Source organism: Chrysemys picta, chromosome 8 (assembly GCF_011386835.1).
Source record: "Chrysemys picta bellii isolate R12L10 chromosome 8, ASM1138683v2, whole genome shotgun sequence".
NCBI classification, from domain to species: domain Eukaryota; kingdom Metazoa; phylum Chordata; order Testudines; family Emydidae; genus Chrysemys; species Chrysemys picta.
Genome location: NC_088798.1, coordinates 73703312 through 73726635, shown reverse-complemented (window position 1 = coordinate 73726635; position 23324 = coordinate 73703312). Strand labels below are relative to the sequence as shown.

Here is a 23324-nt window from a genome sequence, read left to right as displayed (position 1 = left end):
TGGTGGGTTGTCTGTGGGCGAGGTCTGGCCTGCCTCCCAAGGCCTGTGAAAGCGAGGGATCGTTGTCCAGGATGGGTTGTAGATCACTGATGATGCGTTGGAGAGGTCTTAGCTGAGGACTGCAGGTGATGGCCAGTGGCATTCTGTTGGTTTCTTTCTTGGGCTTGTCTTGCAGCAGGAGGCTTTTGGGTACACGTCTGGCTCTGACGATTTGTTTCCTTATTTCCTCATGCGGGTATCGTAGTTTTGAGAATGCTTGGTGAAGATCTTGTAGGTGTTGGTCTCTGTCTGAGGGGTTGGAGCAAATGCGGTTATACCTCAGCGCTTGGCTGTAGACGATGGATTGTATGGTGTGGCTGGGATGGAAGCTGGAGGCATGAAGGCAGGCATAGCAGTTGGTGGGTTTTCGGTGTAGGGTGGTGTTAACATGACCGTCACTTACTTTTACCGTGGTGTCTAGGAAGTGGACCTCCCGTGTAGATTGGTCCAGGCTGCGGTTGATGGTGGGGTGGAAGCTATTGAAATCGTGGTGGAATTCTTCCAGAGTCTCCTTCCCATGGGTTCAGATGATGAAGATGTCATCAATATAGCATAGGTAGAGAAGGGGCGTGAGTGGACGAGAGCTGAGGAAGCGTGGTTCCAGATCAGCCATAAAAATGTTGGCATATTGTGGGGCCATGCAGGTGACAATATATACCTCCAGACCAGTGTAGATGAAAAAGGGGTTCCTGCACACAGCCCAGCTGCACAATAATGCACTGACTCCCTCACTGTACGATATTATGGCAGGCAGACTTAATCTGTTTGTTTGCAGTGCTTCAGCAGCAGGAGCTGGATTTGCAGAATCTCCCAAGCCAGTAGTCCCTGGCTACTTGGTTCTCCAGGCTTAGGTGAAGCATGGCAGGCAAGCCTTGATGCTAGAAGCAGAAATTCAGCAGCAGGACCTAACATTTTGAAAGCAACACACCAGAAATTCTGGGTTGGTTGGATTTTTTTTCTGTTCCAACTAGGGTGAAATAGGGTAACCAGGAATGTTTCCAAGAGGCTGGTAAGTCAGAGGGACAGGAAAGAAAATGTAGTGCATGACCCCTCCTATACAACAACCACCACCCCCTTTCTGACTACCATAACTAGGTATTTTTGTCCCTGTCCTTCCATAAAGGGCCTTAGTTCATCCTGGTTGTGGTTATTACCTTGAGCCCCTCAACAGTTCTGTCAGCCCCCTTCTCTAATGGCAGCTGTGATTCCCACAGGCTCCAGAAACCAACAACAACAAAACAATCTCTCTGATTCCCTGTATTTATTATCTCATTTGTTTATTACCAAGCTATGATAAAGGTCTTTAAGGTATTTTGGTGGCGAGGCCTTGGCTTGATAAGAAAATTCAACTCCCCATGCCCGTTGTTTTAAAGGAGACTCCGTTTTGCTCCTATTTGGAATGCAGCCTTGTGCTGAGAAACTGCTTCCAACCATCACACTACGCAAATATCAGTCTAACCCCACTTTTTGGAGCACGGAATACTGTGTGCGCTCTACTTATGGACCCAGCTGTAGGATGGGCAAGAAATATATTAATAATTACTGCCCTGGTACTAATGGATCATTTTCTGTCTGTCTCACATCAAATATTTTTATTGTTTTTAACTTAAATTGTAATTCTTGGTTAGCTCTAGAGAATTCTAGACTGAGGAGTAAGTTGGGATTTACTTCTGTGGTAAGCTTGTCTTGGGTTTGCCTTCATATCTCATGGTAGGTGACAGTAGAGCAGGGATAGTCAATAGCCGGGCCAGTCAATAGCCGGGCCAAATCTGGACCACCAGACACTTTTGAACAGACCCCAAATCTTTTTATTTGTCTTTTTTTTTTCGCTCTGGAGTCTGGACGTTGGCTATACCTTGACTAAGAAATTTGGTCCTTGACAAAAAAAATAGAGTACCCTGAGGTAGAGCTTTGTGTGATAACAGCTGTAGGCTGACAAAGAGCAAGATGGAAAAACATATACCCGTATGTAATTCTCCCTTAGCCTGTAACCTGCAAAAAAACTCATTACACCTGTAAATACCCAGGAAAAGGGTGACTGGACACTAAGTTTAAATTGTATTTGGAGCAGTGAATCTTCATGGTGTTGTGAATTATTTTTCCAAATAGGTATATTTCATAAGTTTTACATTTATTTCAGGCTTACCCTCTCTAGATCCATCCAACGGCTCTTCAGCTGCCTCTTCAGCTCCTCTGACAGGTTTTTCAGCAAACATACAACGGGTTTATCTTCAAGGGCCAGCACCTGTTGGGACTCCCAGCTTTAACAGACAGCATTTTTCACCACATCCTTGGACGAGCGCTACAAATTCATGTAGGAATTTCATGGGTCTGTCTTAATTATCTATACATTTTCAGTGTTTTAGGTATTGTCTTTAGCTACTAGTTGATTTGCAACTTTGAGGGGAAAGCAACCAGTGGCTTTAGAAACTATTATTGGTAATTGCTTTTAGCCTCAGTAAAGGTGGGAAATGTGTGAAATGGCATCACAAAAAATTTTATGGATAGCTTATGTGAAATGCCATAGGTTCCATTAGTATTACCTATCGTGACACAGCTTCAGGAGGCTTAGGGGTATGTCTACACTGCCCCCCCCCCCAAAAAAAAAAGACCCACAGCAGCAAGTTTCAGAGCCCAGGTGAACTGACTCCAGCTTGCACCATGGGGCTGAAAGTAACAATATAAACATTCTGGCTCAGGCTGGATCTTGTCTCTGAAAAGCAGCAAGGGGAGAGTGGGGTTAAGAGGCCAGGCTCCAGCCTGAGCAAGAATGTCTACGCTGCGATTTTTAGCCCCGTAACCCGAGCCCAATTCAGTTGACACAGGCTCTGAGGCTCACTGCTGCACGGTTTTTGTGTGTGTGTGTGTGTGTGTGTGTGTTTGTTTTTGCAATGTAGATTTAATCTTAAACTCTGTGAAGAGAAGCTTAATTTTTTGTGTGATCACAACGCGGGCAGCTTTCTTAGTGTAAAACTGCTTCAGATGAAATTGGTGTGACTTTCTCAGATTGAATTATGCTTTATTTTAAAGGTTTTAAAAATGAGACTTCTACAATTAATATTTTATATATCTTAAAATTCACTGAAATTTTTTAATTGTCTGAAATGACAGTGAGGACTTTTATGGAACAAATCTGAGAGAGAGTGGCCACATGAGAAGTTTGGATCTTTGCAATTGAGAATCTTAGTGATGACAACTCAGAGTACAAAAGCCAAAATAAATTTGGGTGCCAAAACAAAGGGTGGGGTTTTCAGAAACACCTGTGAGAAGTCCCACTGAAAGTCAATGGAACTTACACTTCCAAGTCATTTGAGCGTTTTTGGAAAATCGCACCCTGAGCCTATATCTCACTGGGAGTTGGGAATGCTCAGCACCTCTGAAAACAAGGCCAGTTGAGTGCCTGGAAAATTTAGGCCAAGATTTGCAGATCTCTTCATACAGTCTTCCAGTTTTCTTGTCCTTGTCTAGTAAATCTAAAATATTTACAAGAAGATCTAGAAAATGTCAGATTACCCTGTGGTTGGAACCATTTATCCAATTAATTTAAGATACAAAATCACTGGTGAAGAACCTTTCCAGTGGGCCAAACAGCAATCAGTGGAATGACTATTCTGCCAAAATAACTGTTTTCTCACTAGCCCCAAAATATTATAAATCAGTAAACTTTTACACTTTCATAATCTGCATTACAGAATACGGATTGGCAGTTTAGAGGGGAAATTGTGGTATTTAACATCACTTAAGTGTTCCATGTATAATAAAGCAAGAGAAATATTTTGTCACCAGGTGAATCTCCTATTCCATCAGTTTCATCGGGATCATCTTCACCCCTTTCAGCTTCTTCTGCACCTTCCAACTTGGGCCAGCCAAAAGCAGGTAGCACAAGTCAAGATCGAAAGGTACCACCTCCTATTGGGACGGAAAGGCTTGCTAGAATTCGGCAGGGAGGTTCTGTCACTCCTACCCCCTTAGGAACTAACTTTACGGCTCCTGTTGGACATAGTGGTATCTGGTCATTTGGAGTTAACAGTGTATCAGGTAAGTCAGTCACTTATTGTGTATGAAAGCTTTCTGTTTTAAAAAAATCAAACCTCAGATTTTAGGGTGAACACTACTACATTCTGAGAACTAATCGGGGGAAAACAAAACGCCAAACTTATGCTTTTCAAGGATCAAATTTGAAATAATAGAGTAATACATGGTAGTCATATGTAAAAATCTTCCCTTCTAAACCAGAGAGCAAAATATACTTTATCAACTGCACGTAAGATTACTTTAAAGGCAGAAACTAAAAGGAATATCAAGGGGATGTCACAAACGGAGAGCTGGCAGGGATAAAGAGAGAAGAGTTCAGAAACGTGCATATTCTGATCCTTTAAGGGAATATATTGGGGAAGTCTTTTAAGTTCTTCTTCATTCACTGAGGAACTGACCCATAAGGACCACAATTAGAAAGAAAGGGCAAAAGAAGTGATTGTTTTGCAACACTTTATGTGGGTACAAATCCAGAAACGTACTCTTCTTTACAGATGGGCTGTTAATACAGCCTCAATATCCCACCTGGGATGGGATCAAGTCTCGGAAGAACAGAGGTATTTCTTTAGGTTTTGTTTCATGATTGCTTTTCTGTTAATTTATTCAGCTACTCTGCAGGATATTAATAGATAAATACCTCTGATGTTATAGCTGACAGACCAAGTTTTTCATGATTGATCCTGAAATAATCTGTAATCCACCCATAATATTCTAAAGAATTTCTTGATAGAAATAGGGTGGGCTTTGCCAAAATGTCCCTCATTGGATAATGACTGACTCTGATTTTCTTCAGGCCAAATCTGTTTTGCTAGAACCATTGCAATTTTCTCTCATAATATAGAATTTTTCACCTGATTTAGATCCTGCAAAGGTACACAGTAAATAGATAATCTCTGAAAGAGTGATTGAAATCTTCTATACTGTTAAATCTGTTGAACAGAAATGCATTATTTGTTCTCATTCTAAAATTACTTTACCTTTTCCTCAAAATTTGGTCTCCAAATTTAAAACTCGGTCTGAAAGCTGTGGTTGCATTTCATTAATTAGTAGCTTGTCACTCAAACTATTTTTAAAAATGAGGTTATAGTTATGACAAGCAAATAAAAACTGGGGCATTCAGATTGAGTGCTGTTGGTCCTTAATTTTTACACTTTTCTCCTCCATAACTCTTCTTGAATAATATGAAATAAGTTCTGTTCCAAAAACAGCAATTACTTTAAAAAAAAAAAAAGAGAGACTTCTAAATAGCTGAAGGTTTATATTCAGTTTTTGGTAGTTCCATTTTCAAGTTCTTACGGATAATCACAAAGCGCACTGTTTGAGCTGCAGATTGTTTGTTTTCATTAGGAATTTTAAGGATTGTATATGTAGCAAAATAAAATGACAATTTTAATGGTCTTAACTTTTGTAAAGCTAGGGTTTTTTTAAATGAGGCTTAAATTTTGGTCCAAATTTGGTCTGACATTATCCCATTAACCTTGGGGTCTCCTCATGGCTGTTTTTCAGACTAAAGTTATAAACTTGTCATACAAATTGGCAGTATTCATAGATCACAGTTCTATTAAAGTTTAGCCCAGTGTTTGGGACATCTGAAATATTCGTTTGGTATTTGGTACAGGAATATAGGAGAATGAAAGAAAATTGATATCAGGCCCAGTCCCATGTCTCCAGATTTCACCATCTTCTCCCACTTCAGTCTTCAGAAAGTTCTCTGCCTTTCACCTCCTACCAGCTCCTGCCCTAAGCGTGACTCTGTGGAGCCTCTCACCTTACATTACCATGGATATGGAATGTGCTAAAGTGCCTAACTCAGTGGGTGATGGGAAGGGAAGAAAATGTCTGCATGCAGTGGGGCCTCACATGGGCAGTACTTTCTACAGCCTTTGTGAGAGGGCCATGTAGGCAGAGCCTTGAAGCTGAGGATAGGAGACGTGTGTGCATATTTTGTTAATAACAGGTCATTGGGGTCTGAGGGTAGAATACAAGTGAGTTTGGGGGAGGTCTGAAAAGTGATTTGTTCAGAGCAATGCCCCAGTTTGTTTTTGCAGCATTGTTGTGCTTATTTCTGAGATCCTTAACATGTGTGGAGATGGTCTGTGCAGCTGATGGATTTATTCCAGAGTGTTCTCGATTTATTATAACCATCCACTTTTAATCTCTTCCTTTCCAGAAGGCTTGTCAGGTTGGTCTCAGCCTATAATGGGGAATCATCCAATGCATCAACAATTATCAGACCCAGGCACATTTTCCCAGCATCAGCCAATGGAGAGAGATGATTCTGGAATCGTGGCTCCCTCAAACATTTTCCACCAACCTATGCCAAATAGCTTTGTGGATTTTTCTAAAGTAAGTTATATTTGAAAGTTGAATTTGTTATAAGCAGTTGGGTTGTTTTGCCTGGCTGCAGATGACTTGTCTGACAGTGCATTTCCAGAAATGAGCTGTCCAGAGAGACTTCATTAAAAGCCCTTTCTCGGGAACAAGGTGGGGCAACTTTGCCAAGGCCATTGGTCCATTCAGATTTGTTTAACTCTGAATGTTCTATAGCGCAGTAGTTTCCATTCTTATTATACGGGAGGGCCACATACACATAAGCACAACCTTGTGTGGGCCAAACAGATTGTACATATTTTAATAAGATGTAAAGTCACCTGTATTGATTTATATTTTAAGTTCAGCTTGTTTTGTATGTATTTAGATAGGTTGTTTCTATGTACAGCATTGTCTGTTTACACCCTTGTGTAAACTAAAATGATCTAAACATGATGACAAAATTCTAATAAATTGGCCATTAGTATATTGTGTTAAAGCAGGCTGCAGGCTTTATGAAATGCTCTGGTGGGCCGTGTATGGCCCACGGGCCATAGGTTGGACACCCTTGCTCTAGCACAGTGGTTCTCAAACTTTTATGTTCATGGACCACTTGAAAATTGCTGGGGATCTTGGTGGACCACTTAATGATCTTTCCAAATGTTTGTACCATATGCTAACTATTCTAAAGCACTTTGGATAAAAGCACTATATTAAAAAACCTTAATAATAACACTGGTCTACAATTTTTGAGAAGTCGTCTGCTTCAGAGATAAAATATGCTATTTATTATGTATTTTGATGTGCTGAATTCAAATATGACAATTAAAACAACTGATTCGCTACTGTTTCTAAGATATTTAAGTTTTTACATTTTATGTCTATGTATATTGTGTAGATAGTAGAGTTTTAATCATAAATTGTAAACCTAGGTCTTTTCATGTGTTTGTGGTTGCTTTACATGATAATATTTCACCTGTCCTGTTTATGTAACACTTTAAAAATCAGCAAAAGGGTTATATAAATAAAGTGTATTATGAAACAAAAGGCAAAAAACTATTATGTACATAGTTCAGTCCTATTCAGTGTCTACTCGGCGCTTCTTGGCTTGTCTCTTGTATTCATTAAATGGAGCATCTCTTGTCACTGTCCAGCAATAGTCTGCAAGCATTGATGGGCTTCATTTGCCCTGATAGCATTTCTCCATTGTTGCAATGTTCTGGTGAAATCGCTCACCGTGCTCGTCGCTCACTGCTCTGCAGTTCAGTGGAAAAAAATCTAGATGAGAGTGCAAAAAATGTATCTTTAGTGACATGTTGCAACCAAGGCTTTTGTATGCCTTGAGGAGGTTTTCCACCAACAACCTGTAGTTGTCTGCCTTGTTGTTTCCGAGAAAATTTATTGCCACTAACTGGAAGGCTTTCCATGCTGTCTTTTCCTTGCCACGCAGTGCATGGTCAAATGCATCATCTCGAAGAAGTTCACAAATCTGAGGACCAACAAAGACACCTTTCTTTATCTTAGCTTCACTTAACCTTGGAAATTTTCCACGGAGGTACTTAAAAGCTGCTTGTGTTTTGTCAATGGCCTTGACAAAGTTCTTTATCAGACCCAGCTTGATGTGTAAGGGTGGTAACAAAATCTTCCTTGATTCAACAAGTGGTGGATGCTGAACACTTTTCCTCCCAGGCTCCAATGACTGTCGGAGTGGCGGGTCTTTCTTGATGTAGTGGGACTCTCTTGCACGACTATCCCATTCGCAGAGAAAACAGCAGTACTTTGTGTGTCCAGTCTGCAGACCAAGCAAGAGAGCAACAACCTTCAAATCGCCACAAAGCTGCCACTGATGTTGGTCATAGTTTATGCACCTCAAAAGTTGTTTCACGTTGTCATAGGTTTTCTTCATAGGGACTGCATGACCAACTGGAATTGATGGCAAAACATTGCCATTATGCAGTAAAACAGCTTTAAGACTCTTCTTCGATGAATCAATGAACAGTCTCCACTCATCTGGATCGTGAACGATGTTGAGGGCTGCCATCACACCATCGATGTTGTTGCAGGCTACAAGATCACCTTCTATGAAGAAGAATGGGACAAGATCCTTTTGACGGTCACGGAACATGGAAACCCTAACATCACCTGCCAGGAGATTCCACTGCTGTAGTCTGGAGCCCAACAGCTCTGCCTTACTCTTGGGTAGTTCCAAATCCCTGACAAGGTCATTCAGTTCACCTTGTGTTATGAGGTGTGGTTCAGAGGAGGAGGATGGGAGAAAATGTGGGTCCTGTGACATTGATGGTTCAGGACCAGAAGTTTCATCCTCTTCCTCTTCCTCGTCTGACTCAAGTGAGAATGATTCTGGTGCATCAGGAACCGGCAGTCCTTCTCCGTGGGGTACTGAGTGTATAGCTGATGGAATCTTTGGATAATGCACAGTCCACTTTTTCTTCTTTGACACACCTTTCCCAACTGGAGGCACCATGCAGAAGTAACAATTGCTGGTATGATCTGTTGGCTCTCTCCAAATCATTGGCCCTGCAAAAGGCATAGATTTCCTTTTCCTGTTCAACCACTGGCGAAGATTTGTTGCACAAGTGTTGCAGCATATGTGTGTGGCCCACCTCTTGTCCTGATCTCCAATTTTGCAGCCAAAATAAAGGTGATAGGCTTTCTTAACCATAGTGGTTATACTGCGCTTTTGTGATGCAAAAGTCACTTCACCACAAACATAGCAGAAGTTATCTGCACTGTTCACACAAGTACGAGGCATCTCTGCTCACTTTGGCTAAACAGAAATGTGTCCCTTTGCAAAATCAAACACTGACAAATAAGAGAGCACGACACTGTATGGTTTCTAGAGCTGATATAGGGTAATTTGTTCAGCAGCGTGATGTAAGCTTCGTTATGATTGCATCATCCATGACTTCTAGGAATAACATGATGCAATTCATATCATGTATGATGCAATACCAGCTTCAGATTGCATCATTCATTGTTTTGCCTAAAAAGCAAGTACTGTCCAAACCCAGTCATAGATTTATTCATAGATCCAGTCAAAGATGTATTTTAGTCATTTCTGGTTTAAATTGAGATCCCTTCCCTTTATAACTCACTTATCCTCCGCCATTCCCAAGTCAAGGGTCGTATATACTGACCCAATAGCATACCTTGAAAACTAGAGTCAATCAACAATTTTAAGCATCATTTTCGTTCTCAGTGATCCAGAATTAGTAAGCATTTTGGCTGTAGAGCAGTGTAATTAATGTTTTTTTTGTTCTACAAATAACAGCACACAACTCATATTTTAATATCGGTAGTCTTACCTTTCTAATGCAATAGATGTGCCCTCTCTCCCCTGCTGCAGCAGCCCCCAAGCTGGGGCTGGGCAGGAGAGGGGGGTCTCCCTCGCCGCAGCAGCCCCCAAGCTGGGGCTGGGAAGGAGAGGGGCCTCTCCCCCGCCGCAGTAGTCCCCGGTGGCCCTTCATTCTCTCATGGGCAGCTGTCCAGGCGCGCACCTTAGAGGGAACTATCCACGGACCACCTGAATGGAACTTGTGGACCACTGTTTGAGGACCTCTGCTCTAGCAGATATGAGGATTCATGCAGCCCTCCTTTGTGTCTCACATGCCCAACACTCTTGGGCATGTGAGACACACTAGTCAAACTGAGGGCACATTATAACTGAAACTAAAAATTATTTCTAGTTGCTAATATCCCAGGCCTTATACATGGACTTGCTTGGTGACACCCTCCACTTTTCCATTCTCCACTGCTGTGTTAGATTCCTTCCTTTCTACATGGAACTAGGTCGCTTCTTCAGGCTGGTTAATATTTAATGCTTCTGGCACGAGTTACAGATGTAAATTAGGCATGTGAATATCATGTAATTTTCTTCAGAACATGTGGCAGGAGGTTAGGAGAATATTGAATTGTGTACGTAAAGAAGGCATTAACATCAGAAACTAGCACAAGGTAAAAACAGAATACAGTCCTGACATAATTCAGTTTAAGAATTTGAGGAATATCTAGGATCATTTGCATAGTCTGGAGTCTTCTCAGAACATTGCTACAGTTACATCTGGAGAAAGTACTTTGTTGCAGTCTTTATTTTTCGTGAGCTATGGTCATTTTAATGCAAGACGAAGATTTTTCATATCGTATGTAATGAGACGACAGAAATTTGAGGGAGGGAGGTATCGAAAGAGCTCTGTATTCCCTTCTGTCCTGTGTAGGGAGATGTTTATGAAAACAGTCTGTGTCACATGTTGGAAGCCACGGAAGTAAGGCTCTATAAAGAAAGCTACTACGCCTTTTATGAACTCAAAGGTCATTATTCCAGTTGGCCATTAAAATATTGTATAGTACCTTCCATCTTCAGGGATACCACTGTGCTTTCAAACTATACACACAGCATCACTGCAGCTCAGTTAGGATGATAAGTGGTATATTGATGGGAGAGGAGAGCACTTCCCAAGTACATTGTGACATGAAATCCATGTAGAACAGACAGACACAATGTCTGGCTTTGCAGACTCATCTAAAAAAAACACATTCAGACTATGATGGTACTTAATATGGGTATCTCAGGAAGATGAAGGGCTGAATTAGTTCTGCTGGGATTTGAACCTCTGGTTCCAAGGAGTCTGAGCATTCCAAACTTGATGCTTAGACCACCACATGTTCCCATTTTTCTCACAGAATGCCAAGATGATTGTAAGAGCAACTTTAATGTTGCGTAAGTATTTGAATGAAGTTTGAACATTTTGGGTAATGCATTTTTATTCATACTGTGCAATACATTGGAATGGGGAGCCTTGCAAAATTCCAACGCTAATAAAATCAATTGCCTTCTGCTTTACTCTGAATTGTCCCTGGAATTGGGTATGGTATTCTCATTTCTCCTCACAACACTGCTTAGTAGCACTGCTGATGCACAGTGGCCCCTCTTTCTTATTTCAGTGATGGATGAAGTGATCTCTGCCCATAAGTTCTGTAAAACGCTCTGGGATTCTTTGAGATGACAGATGCTACGCCGTATGTGATGTACTAGGGTTGTTGTCTGTAACCACTACACTGTACAGTGATTGTCCTTTCTGCTATTTTAGGGTCTACCGATTTCCATGTATGGAGGCGCTCTAATACCTTCTCATCCTCAGCTAGCTGACGGCCCAGGAGGGCCACTCTTTAATGGACTTCATACTCCAGATCCAGCTTGGAATCCTATGATAAAGGTTGTCCAGAATTCAACAGAATGTACTGATGCTCAGCAGGTAAATTCGTTTGTATCTTTCTCATAGTTTAAAATGATACTTTCTATCGGGTTTCTCAATTGATATTTTTGTGCTTAGAGGAAAAAAAGATTTTATCAGCTGTCATGTATTTAAATTCTGAGAGCCTGTTTACATAATTTTTTTTTTTGAGAATGTCTTTCCGATATATCGGCACTGGGCTTTAAAGATCAGTTTACAGGCCAAAACTTCCAAACCTGAGTACATGAAGTTAGGGTCATTGAATCATAGAATATTAGGGTTGGAAGAGACCTTAGAAGATCATCTAGTCCAATCCCCTGCTCAAAGCAGGACCAACACCAACTAAATCATCCCAGTCAAGGCTTTGTCAGTCCGGGCCTTAAATTCCACCACCTCCTTAGGTAACCCATTCCAGTGTTTCACTACCTTCCTAGTGAAATAGTGTTTCCTAATATCCAACCTAGACCTCTCCCACTGCAACTTGAGACCATTGCTTCTTGTTCTGTCATCTGTCACCACTGAACAGCCGAGCTCCATTCTCTTTGGAACCCCCCTTCAGGTAGTTGAAGGCTGCTATCAAATCCCCCCTCATTCTTCTCTTCTGCAGACTAAATAACCCCAGTTCCCCCAGCCTCTCCTCGTAAGTCATGTGCCCCAGCCCCCTAATCATTTTCGTTGCCCTACGCTGGACTCTTTCCAGTTTGTCCCCATTCCTTCAGTATTGAGGGGACCAAAACTGGACGCAATATTCCAGGTGTGGCCTCACCAATGTTGAATATAGAGGAATAATGACTTCCCTCGATCTGCTGGCAATGCTCCTACTAATACAGCCTAATATGCCATTGGCCTTCTTGGCAACGAGGGCACACTGCTGACTCATATCCAGTTTCTCGACCACTGAATCCCCAGGTCCTTTTCTGCAGAACTACTGCTCAGCCAGTCAGTCCCCAGCCTGTAGTGGTGCATGGGATTCTTCCTTCCTACGTGCAGGACTCTGCACTTGTCCTTGTTGAACCTCATCAGATTTCTTTTGGCCCAATCCTCCAATTTGTCAAGGTCACTCTGGACCATATCCCTACCCTCCAGTGTATCTACCTCTCCCCCCAGCTTAGTGTCATCTGCGAACTTGCTGAGGGGAAATCCATCATCCAGATCATTAATAAACATGTTGAACAAAACCAGCCCCAGGACCAACCGCTGGGGCACTCCGCCTGATACCGGCTGCCAACTAGATGGCGAGCTGTTGATCACTACCCATTGAGCCTGACAATCTAGCCAGCTTTCTATCCACCTTATAGTCCATCCATCAAATCCATACTTTTTTAACTTGCTGGCAAGAATACTGTGGGAAACCATATCAAAAGCTTTGCTAAAGACAAGATATATCACATCCACCGCTTTCCCCATATCCACAGAGCCAGTTATCTCATCATAGAAGGCAATCAGGTTGGTAAGGCATGACTTGCCCTGGGTGAATCCATGTTGGCTGTTCCTGATCACCTTCCTCTCTGCCAAGTGCTTCAAAATGGATTCCTTGAGGACCTTCTCCATGATTTTGCTGGGGACTGAAGTGAGGCTGACCGGTCTGTAGTTCCCCGGGTTCTCTTTCTTCCCTTTTTAAAATATGGGCACTGTATTTGCCTTTTTTCCAATCGTCCAGGACCTCCCCCGATTGCCACGAATTTTCAAAGATAATGGCCAATGGCTCTGCAATCACATCAGCCAACTCCCTCAGCACCCTTGGATGCATTAGATCCGGACCCATGGACTTGTGCACATCCAGCTTTTCTAAGTAGTCCTTAACCTGTTCTTTCACCACTGAGGGTTGCTCACTTTCTCCCCATACTGTGCTGCCCAGTGCAGCAGTCTGGGAGCTGACTTTCTCTGTGAAGACTGAGGCAAAAAAAAGCATTGAGTACTTCAGTTTTTTCCACGTCCTCTGTCACTATGTTGCCTTTCCCATTCAGTAAGGGTCCACACTTTCCCTGACCACCTTCTTGTTGCTAACATACCTGTAGAAACCCTTCTTGTTATCCTTCACATCCCTGCTAGCTGCAACTCCAGTTGTGCCTTGGCCTTCCTGATTACACCCCTGCATGCTCTAGCAATATTTTTATACTCCTTAGTCATCTGTCCAAATTTCCACTTCTTGTAAGCTTCCTTTTTGAGTTTAAGCTCACCGAAGATTTCACTGTTAAGCCAAGCTGGTCAACTGCCATATTTGCTATTCTTTCTGCACTTGGGGATGGTTTGTTCCTGCACCCTCAATAAGGCTTCTTTAAAATACAGCCAGCTCTCCTGGGCTCCTTGTCCCCTCATATTAGCTTCCCAGGGGATCCTGCCCATCAATTCCCTAAGGGAGTCAAAGTCTGCTTTTCTGAAGTCTAGGGTCTGTATTTTGCTGCTACTCCTTTCTTCTTTTTTTTGAGGATCCTGACCTCAACCATCTCATGGTCCCTGCTGCCTAGGTTGCCACCCACTTCTTCTTCCCCTACCAATCCTTTCCTGTTTGTAAGCAGTAGATCAAGAAGAGCACGGTCCCTAGTCAGTTCCTCCAGCACTTGTACCAGAAAGTTGTCCCCACCACTCTCCAAAAACATCCTGGATTGTCTGTGCATTGCTGTATTGCTCTCCCTGCGGATGTCAGGCTGATTGAAGTTCCCCATTAGTACCAGGGCCTGTGATCTGTAAACTTTAGTTAGTTGTCCGAAGAAAGCCTTGTCTACCTCATAAATAAGCGGCCTGATTCTCAGCAGTGCTCCGCACCTTGCTATGAATAAGATGAATAAATACACACTGACAGGTTCTACGTTTCCAGTTACTGCTTATGCAAAAAACCTGGTCATCGCTGAAGACAGCTATAGCCCCTCTGAAAATCTGACCACTCCTATTTTGGAGTCTAACTTTAGACACCCAGGTTTAAAAAATTGGGCCACAATAAGTCTGAGTTTGGAACTGTATCTATTATAGAATTTTGCACTTGGGCATATTCTTAATATTCTATATTAACTATTTTTTTCTCCCCACTGCAGATTTGGCCTGGCACCTGGGCACCTCACATTGGAAATATGCATCTCAAATACGTCAACTAATTTAAGAGGGTCTATCCTTTTTAGCCTTGTTGGGAAACCTATGACCTTGGAAGAACCCTGGGGATTTTTTTAATGTGCCTAACTAAGCAATTTTTTTTCTCTGGGCTGTAACAATGAAAATTTGATTGCCCATTGTGTAAGAACAAATTGATTTACCTATTCAACTGATTCTGTTCTCCAGTTAGTTTAGCCATTTTGAACTTAAAATCAGATGAACCTAGTGCTTTTGGCTAAACACTACTGAATGCTACTTGTATGCAGCAGAGAACTAGATGATTACATGATTTCAACCTTTTACGGTGGTAAATACATGTATAATTGTTTACATACTTAAAAGGAAAAAAGTTGAGTAAATTTCATGTCGTATAGTGGCTCCACTTTATGTAGCCTGTATTAATGTGAAATATTTACCTGAATATTCAATAAAAAGACGAACAGTATTTATAGGTTGTGGTGTGGATTTTGGTGGAGGGCCACATCTTGCTATCAGGATGTCTACAGTTACTTTGTGTACTGCTTTAGTGATTCAGTCAGCTACTCAAGCAGGATGGTAAGGGGAGGATCACTGTCATTTGAAACCGCCTCTCAAAACTTTGAAAATACTTTTGCTCCCTCTTAGCTTTGTCTTTTTTTGGTTGGTGAACATTCATATCTTTGCATTTTTAATATCATGCAAGCCAGTGTGGCTCTCCTGTTGTAATTGTTTGAATTTTTTACTGGTGTGTCAACTCTGATAATCAGGTACAGCTCTGGGTCTGGGAATATGCTTTAGAGTGACATCCTAATAGCCAAAGACGACAGTAGGAGAACACAGAACACTTGGGTATCTCCTGCATACCAAAGGGTCTCTTCATCTAACACAGTGGTTGTCATTTGCAGACCCCTAAACAATTTAAAATGGAAGTGCAGACCTCTTTAAACATCTTAGACATAGTCTGTGGACCCCCAGGGATCTGCAGACCACAGGTTGAAAACCACTGTTCTGTGGTAACAACCACCTTTCACGGACCCCTTAAACATAATCTGTGGACCTCCAGGGGTCCACGGCCACAGGTTGAAAGCCACTGATCTAATTACATATCTTGGTGACTGGCAGATTTCTAAAAACAGATATCTGGAAACCAGAGAATATTTCACCACCAATCATAACGTTGGCCAATATTTGATCTTAAATTATTTGTGTCCCTTTAAATGTGATCAGAGTTTATCATCACATTTCTGTGAGTCAGAACAGGTTTTGCAAGCTCCTTTGAATACCATATTAAAACCTACATTCACTCTGCATGCAAATGGTGCATTTCCCCCAGGTTGGAAATGTCACACTTTAGCCTTAAAATCATACTTTACTCTTGCTCAGTAATGAGACACTAATTATAATGTGAAGATCTGATCCACTTCTCGAGCCAGTAACTACACTACACAAATGGGTACCCTGTGTCATGGACCACTTTCTTACAGTCTCAAAGGCCAAAGTCTCAATATAGACAGAGACTTCCCCCATCTTTCCACCCATCCTGCCAATTCCATATATGCAGCAATAGTTTTTCCAGGAAAAGCCTGAGGATGCAGCAACCAGAAGGCGGCAGATCATCACTGAATCCTAAGAGTTCACTCCTATGTGGTGGCATATTTCTGCCCAGTCACTTTTTAAATGTTTTTGAAAACATAAAAGTGCTCAAATAGTAGCCAAGAACTAGTAGGTGATCAGATCTCAGTAACCTTTTGAACTTACTGAGGTATTCTACTAATATTTAAGAATGGAACATAAATGTCCCTACACAAGAACACATTTCGTTGTAGGTGCTATTTCTTACCCTAACAATTTACCCCCTCTACAGCAGAGCAGATGTTCTGTTTACAAGAGCACATTAACCCAACTAAAATATGCTATATCAGGTTCCAGAATTTTTTGCACAGGGTAAAAATTTGTATTAATGTTGCATTAATACTTCCTGAATATTGGAGCTTCCAAAAGCACTCTAGATGCTTCCGGAAACAAGTAAAGAGGCTTTGCTCTGAAGAGCTTACAGTTTGAAGTTGGATGCTGCATAAGCTGGGGCGTGCGGGGGAAGGTGTGAAAAACTACAAAACAGGATTATGGAGTTATTCAGTGAGGAATGTGTGAAACAAAACTCAGATTTGTACAGTTACCTATACTTTTCAAATTCTTAGCAAATGTGACTATTAACATCTCCTACAAAACGTTGGGAAGCAAGTTATGTTTTGACTGGCAACTAGTGGAAGTCAATAAAATGTGATGGTCATGGAGTTGCCCTGAAGTAGAGATCTTTCATGGTGTCTCAGTTTGTGGTCATTCTAATGCTCTTGAAGTCTGCATCAGGCCCACAATGCAAAAGATACCAGTAATGGAGAAAATCTAAAAACTTGGTGTCCCATGAACACGTGGTGGTATATAGAACAGTTTTAATAGCTATGCTCACTTTGCTATTTTTATTTATTTGTAAAATAAAAACTCAAGGCAGTGGGACAATGTTTAATAGTGGGAGAATCTATAAGAACACCCAAGTTGTGAAATCTGATTGCTCTTGGGGAGGCCCCCCCCCCCAAAAAAAAAGTGCCATGGGAAAGCAGCCCATGGGCTAGCTGTAGTTATACTGATGTTCAATATAGCAACACCCATGTGGGCAGCATGGTAGAATGTACAGGGATTGAGAACTGAGGCCTACCGCTTTTCTTTGCCTAAGACCACCTGCCCCCAGACCCAGGAGACAGACCAGCCATTCTTACAGGTGGAAGATCCATCCCTGATTGTAGAGCACAGGAAGAGGAAGATGGGTCAGAAATGTCTGCATTCTGAGGGTGAAATACCAGCTCTTCATTGATGTCAATGACAAAACTTCCATTTACTTCAGTGGAGCTTGAGATATTATTTCTGAACTGGGAGTGCTGGAATGCTGTTGGCCATGGGAAAACAGCAGCCCTTGAAGTGCCTAGCCTGAGATGCCCAACTTTTGCCATAACACACGGGTAGGGAGGAACAAGCACTCTAAACTGCCAAAACTCAAAAAACGCTCATCCTAGCCTGCTTGGCTGCCAGTTTCCCAGGCACACCCTCGCTCTGCTGTGGGGATTGCACAAGACTGCCTGAGGGTTTGCATGCTGGCACTTTGTACAGGGCCCTGCAAACCCTAGACTGCAAAGAGAAATGAAGCCCTTGTGATTTTCAAGATTTCAACACATTAATTTGACATATTTGTGGGTGGGCCAGGATGGATTAAACCTAAACTGGACCCACTTCAATCAAAGCTTTGCTGTCCCCAGGAGCCACTGCTGTCTTATTCCCGAACCACTGCCTACTTCCCCTGAGAACTCTCAATTTCTGAATCCTTGGTCTTCCTCCCAAAGCAGACAGCTAGGCCCTGGTGGTTGAACTGTCACTGACTCTGCTTTGTGTGGATGTCTTTATTTGCCCCTGGAAGGAGCTTAAATCGGTTTTGTGGAGGAGAATCTGGCAAACACGTTTCCCCTGCTGAGCTGGGATGGAGCCCTGCCCCATGGAGAGGTTTTTTTTTACTGGGGCTCACAGGGGGGCTAGGTAGAAATATTTCCTTAAGTTTCATCGATCCCTAGCTTCTTGATTCCTCTGGAGAGAGGTTTGCAGGCAGTAACAGATATGTCTTGTTCTGACCCCAAGGCTCTTTGGTGCCCTGCCCCCACCCCGCCAGGAGCGGGCAGCCTCATGCCCGCTGCTGCTTTGCAGAAACGTGTTCAAGTGGGTTTCCCTGTTTCCAGGGTCTACTAAGCACAAGCCGGTTTCTGTGGTTCGGGAAAGGGAGGGACCTTATCACTCCCTGCGGGGAGCCCAGCAGGTACGAGAAGGAGAGGCTGGCGCTTGAGTCTAGGGTTTGAGTCCCACCTCCTGGGCTGATTCCTGTGCAGCTTGCGGTGTTCGGCTCTTTTCTAACGCACCGGGGATCCCGGATCAGAGCCCGGCCAGACCCAGCGCCCCGCCCTGTGCTGGCCTGTCAGGGGGAAGGACACACACCCCCGGACCCGACCCGCCCCACGCTGGGACAAGCCCCGCCTGCCTCAGGGAGGGAAGGACCTCTCGCCTCGCCCCGCCCCAGGCCTGCACGTGTTGCTGTACCCCGCGGATACCGATCGGGCTCCATGGCCGCTACGAGCACCACAAGCTCCTGTCCCATTCCGGGCGGTCGAGACCCGGGCTCCCCGGACGGCTACAGCTGCACTCCCGGTGGGACCCTCTACTCCACCACCCCAGGGGGTAAGGTCGGGCCCCAGCAGGCTCCGCTTCCCGAGCAGCCCCTGGGCTCAGGGCGACCCCAGCCCCCGGACTCTGCCTGCAGCCGGTCCAGTATGAACCTCCGCCCAGCGCCCCCTGCTGCGACTGCAACCCTGGCTCTCCCGCGCGGAGGTGGCCTGGGCCTTCCTGGATCCCCGGGGAGCGGCCTCCTGTGTCCCGCCGGGTTCCCGGGCAGAGGGTCCGGTGCCTCCCTTCCCGCGGGAGGGCACGTGGGGCGGCCCCGAGCCCCGGCCCCTGCCCCGAGCCCCTCCGGTTTGGGGGGCGCGCAGTCCAGCGACTCAGACCCGGTTCTGTAACGGGGGGGACCCGCCCGACCGCACCTGGGGTGCACCGGGGTGGGGCTGAGCTCAGTGGGGCCCCCGGAGCGGATGGGGGCGACACAAGCTTGTTCACATGCCCCCCGTGTCCGAAAAGCCTCTTCGAGCTGGAACTGCCCTTGGCTGGTTGGGCCCCAGGAGGGTTTGGCCGGGTTTCGCCTTCGCCTGGACGGGATCTCGGTTTTCCCCTGAGACCCAAAGGATTTGCCGCCGCCCCCCGGCCAGCATGGTTCATGCTAGGGAGGAAGTGGTGCAGAGGAGGCAGCAGGCTCTGCACGGTGTTTTATCCAATATTGCCCGATTCATTGACCAGCTGCATGGAGCGGCCAAGGCCCAGGGGGGCTGTGGAGCTCCCACAATACACGTCATAATAACAAGGGCAGTGGAAGTGCTGGGCTGGGTCGCCGGCTGAGCTGTTGCTCCCTGCTTGGAAGTTGCAAATCCTGCACCGATGCCACGTGAGTGCACAAGAGCCTGCGAGGAAAGACACCAAACAAAGGCTTTATGAAAACTGTCTGGGCCACATCCCTGCAGCTGTGCAGGCCCCCCGGGAGTCCCTGGCCCTGAGAAACAGAAGGGTTCCCTTGTTGTCTCCTAGGCTATTACATTTGTAGTATTACCGTGGACACTTTTCCAAAGCAGGGTCTGTTACTTGCACTGCTCAGATGCTAGGGCTGTGTCCTGTGGGACTTCTTCCTGCTACTCCCTCTGTTGTTGTAGCAGTGGAAGCTTTAGGGCCTGGGTGGCTGCCAGCAGCTTGATGACTGTTATCAAGCCCTGCTCTGAGCAGGGTTAGCTGATGCAGTGGTTAAAACACCAGTGTTCTGTCTGCATTAGCCCTGCCAATAGGGCTAGGACCCCGGGGAGAGTTTAAGGAAAACTTGGGGTAGAGGCAGCACAAGGGATTTAAATTCAAAGTTGGAAGTGTGAGTTTGGACAGAGATGATCTAGAGTAACCTGTGGCCCAGTCAGCACACAGCTGCAGCCCATATGACCTCCTCAGGGTCATATAGGTAGTATTGGATGCATCCCCCATAACACATTGTGGGCCACATGTGCAGCCCACAATGGTAAATAGGTTGAGAATCACTGATCAAAAGCATTTGGCACTCTGCTGCGCTCTGCATGGCCCAGCTCCTCAAACAGGCCAGAGCATCCTTGCTTCCAGGCTTTCCTGATTCTCCCAGGCTTTGTCTATGTGTGGAGCTACTAAGGAACGTTCCTGAGTACCTGAGAGCTGTTGCTGCTCTGTCATGGGAGACGCTCAGGTACCAGCTTGATGAGCAGCAGTACAAAATCCTCAGACAAGGCCTGGGCAGGGTGTGGGTAGGAGCTGGGCTGTGCCCGCTGCAAGGGGCACTCTGCCAGGTGTGGGCGTCTGGGGGCAAGGCAGACTTCTGCCCTGCTGCTGCACTGCCTGCCTTGGGGCTCTCCGGGACTCTGACCTCTTGCAGGAGGTGAAAGCGACCCGGCTGGCCTCACCGGCATGTCTCTATTTTTAGAAAGCTGTCCACACTTCTTGTTGTGCCTGGTGCTGCCCTTGGCCCGCTGGGCTGCATGCCTTTATCCACAGGCAGGGTGCGTTTCAGTTAAACTGCTCAAGCCCATCCTGCTGGCGCTGGCTCACGATAAGTCTTATCTCGGGAGTGTGGGGAGCCGAGGCAGGTGCTGGCACCGAGGTCGAGGTCAGCTGCTCGGAGCTGCCTGCGCTGGGTTACATGATATGTTTGCTCTGCTCCAAAGGCTGCCACCTGTGCTCAGCAGGGCAGGGATTTCTGGGCTCGCCCCACCAGCCGCTGTTCTGTTGTTCCCTTCCCCTTGCAGAGCCTATGTTACCTGGAGCATTCTCCCTGCCACCTGATGCTAGGCTGGATTACTGGAGGGGGGGAGTGGCTGGGTGTCAGCAGTTGGCGGCTGAAGGGTCACATGGCTGGGTGAGCTGCAGGCTGGTGTTGCCAGCTGGGAGGAAGGGATCCCTAGCAGCACCTCCCCATTCAGGGAAGTGTTATTTACCCCTTCACATGGCTCGGCAACACAGGAGATGCTGGCACAAGCCTGGGCTTGATCTTGCCTGCTCCAGGCTTGGAGAGGGATTGTCAGACTCCTGAGCTCCCTACGGGGCAGACAGAGGTGGGTGGGTCTCTTGGAAGAGGGCACCTGAGTGCCGGGGGCTGATTTTCCTGCTGGGTTTGACAGGTACCAGGATAATCTATGACCGTAAGTTCCTGCTGGAGTGTAAGAACTCGCCCGTTGCCAGGACCCCCCCCTGCTACCTTCCTCACATCCCTGGCATCACCTCTCCCCCGCACGCGGCGCTCTCCAAGCTGGAGGATCTTAAGGAACAAAATGAGACTGAGGAAGAGGTCCCAGGTAAGATGCACGTGCCCAACCCCTGGTCCCAGGACACCGCCCGTCACCTTTGTTCCTGCTGGAGCCCTTGGGGCCTGAGAGCCCAGAGCAGAAGGGCTGCCCCCTTTGGGGCTCCCCTGGTACATCACAAGTGACTTTGTCCTACCTGTTTCAAGGTGCCTGAAGCAGGACTTGAAGTGGAGGGAGCGGGGGGGTAATGCAGCTCCCACCCTGGAAGAGCAGCACCCCCTTCCAGCACTGGGATGGGGAGAGCTTGTCTGGTTCCATCTGCCTCTGGCTGGGTGGTGGCTGCTGGTCCATGTCCTGTCTGCGGGGCAGTGAGGAGGCCAAGCCCTCGCCTGCTGTCCTCTGCTTGTTCCCCGTGCCAGGGGATGGAGACCGGCCCTGGGTACGTGGAGCTACCAACCTCTCCCTCTTGGGACTGCAGCTGAGCTCAGTGGGTGCTGGTTCCAGGGCCACGGCTGCCTCCTGTGGCTGCATGGCAGGGCTGGACCCGTAGTTTACTCCCCTCGGGAAGTCTGCTCCAATTGGGTGGGTGACCATCTGCATTGAGCGCCCCTTGTGGATGGGAGGGGAACTGCAAATTAGCAGGCAGGGCCTTTGCCTGCTGCTGTCTCTGCTCCACCCCTCCTTCCCCAGGGAGTCACTGCTGCTCTCTCTGGGGCTCTGCTCAGCTCCCCTTGAGTTGCCCCATCACACTGTCAATTCAGACCACAGCAATGGCGGCCCTGGGACTCGTCCATTGCTCGCAGCTGGAACAGGCTGGGGGGAGGGGAAATGGGAGGCCCCATCCAGAGGCCAGTGAAGGTCAGCTGTGCAGCGCCGTGACCCAGGAACTCAGCCAGGGGAGAAGGGTCTTCGCTCTGATCTGCCTGATCGTGCTGTGGTACTGGCAGTAGGTGCTTTTCTGGTTAACAGCATCTTATCCCCACAGTGATCCCTGCAGAGCCCCCTCGCCACGCGCCGTCCTCCTAACGCAGCCCTCGTTTCTTTCCCCTACCCAGATGACAATCAGTTTGCCATGGATATCTGAGCTCCCAGCAACACGGCCGGCTGGCGGCGAGCTGCTTTCCTGGGGCTTCTGCCTCCCTTCCCTCGCTGAAGACCCAGAGGTGAGCAAGGCCCTGGTGCAGCTGCAGCCTGTGGATCTGGCGCTGTTTTAACGCTGTTTCTCTGCAGTTGCATTTGTTCTCGGTTCTTTTTACTGAAATGAAACTAGGGTTTGGGGGCTGGCATGAGCGGCTGCTCTCCCCCAGCCCCGTGGTGCCTGGCTGGGCTCACTGCGCTGAGCGTGTCTAGTGGCTACACCATGGGCTCACTCTGAGGCTGTGCAATAAACAACCTGTACCCCCTTCTGCCCTGCGAGTCTTCTGTGCTTTGCTCCCAACCCGCAGCCCATGGCTGGGGCGTGGCAAGAGCCTGCCAAGTCCATGGGCAAAGCCTCTGTCCCGTGGCCCTTTCCCCTTGTAACTGGAGCAAGGGGGCTAGTGTTCGGGTGTCACTGGCCCTCCCTTTCCTCCAGGGGAGTGAGAGATGCTGGTGATCTGAGCGTTTGGTTAGAACTGGCTGAGGGGTCCCGGGGGAAGGGTGCCTGGGTTCCCAGCAGTCAGGGAACTGGATGGTG

General features: G+C 46.1%; 2 protein-coding genes across 20 annotated transcripts in view; both read left to right on the top strand.

Annotated features, from left to right (window-relative positions):
* Positions 1-15168, top strand: part of ANKHD1 (ankyrin repeat and KH domain containing 1) — a 199477-nt gene extending 184309 nt beyond the window's left edge. For 6 of the 19 annotated variants that reach the window (XM_065555838.1, XM_065555847.1, XM_065555829.1 and 3 more), the window contains 6 exons: positions 2180-2368; positions 3826-4077; positions 4569-4631; positions 6245-6420; positions 11493-11657; positions 14669-15168. In XM_065555838.1, the coding sequence (XP_065411910.1) occupies positions 2180-2368; positions 3826-4077; positions 4569-4631; positions 6245-6420; positions 11493-11657; positions 14669-14728 (905 nt within the window). In that variant the 3' untranslated portion in view covers positions 14729-15168. The remainder of the gene's footprint in view (positions 1-2179; positions 2369-3825; positions 4078-4568; positions 4632-6244; positions 6421-11492; positions 11658-14668) is intronic. The other 13 variants (XM_065555841.1, XM_065555846.1, XM_065555836.1 and 10 more) reach the window with 9 other exon arrangements.
* A 3426-nt stretch (positions 15169-18594) lies between these two features.
* On the top strand, positions 18595-23055 carry EIF4EBP3 (eukaryotic translation initiation factor 4E binding protein 3). The gene is made up of 3 exons (XM_005280829.5): positions 18595-18974; positions 21527-21700; positions 22705-23055. The coding sequence occupies exons 1-3, from the start codon at positions 18860-18862 to the stop codon at positions 22731-22733; spliced, it is 318 nt and encodes a 105-aa protein (XP_005280886.1). The 5' UTR covers positions 18595-18859; the 3' UTR covers positions 22734-23055.
* The last annotated feature ends 269 nt before the right edge of the window (positions 23056-23324 follow it).

Bases quoted from the DNA above. Each gene is read 5' to 3' on its own strand.
- EIF4EBP3 (XM_005280829.5), top strand. From the start codon at position 18,860: ATGGCCGCTACGAGCACCACAAGCTCCTGTCCCATTCCGGGCGGTCGA. The intron at 18,975-21,526 runs GTAAGGTCGGGC...TGGGTTTGACAG, and splicing joins CTACTCCACCACCCCAGGGG to GTACCAGGATAATCTATGAC. The intron at 21,701-22,704 runs GTAAGATGCACG...TCCCCTACCCAG, and splicing joins GACTGAGGAAGAGGTCCCAG to ATGACAATCAGTTTGCCATG.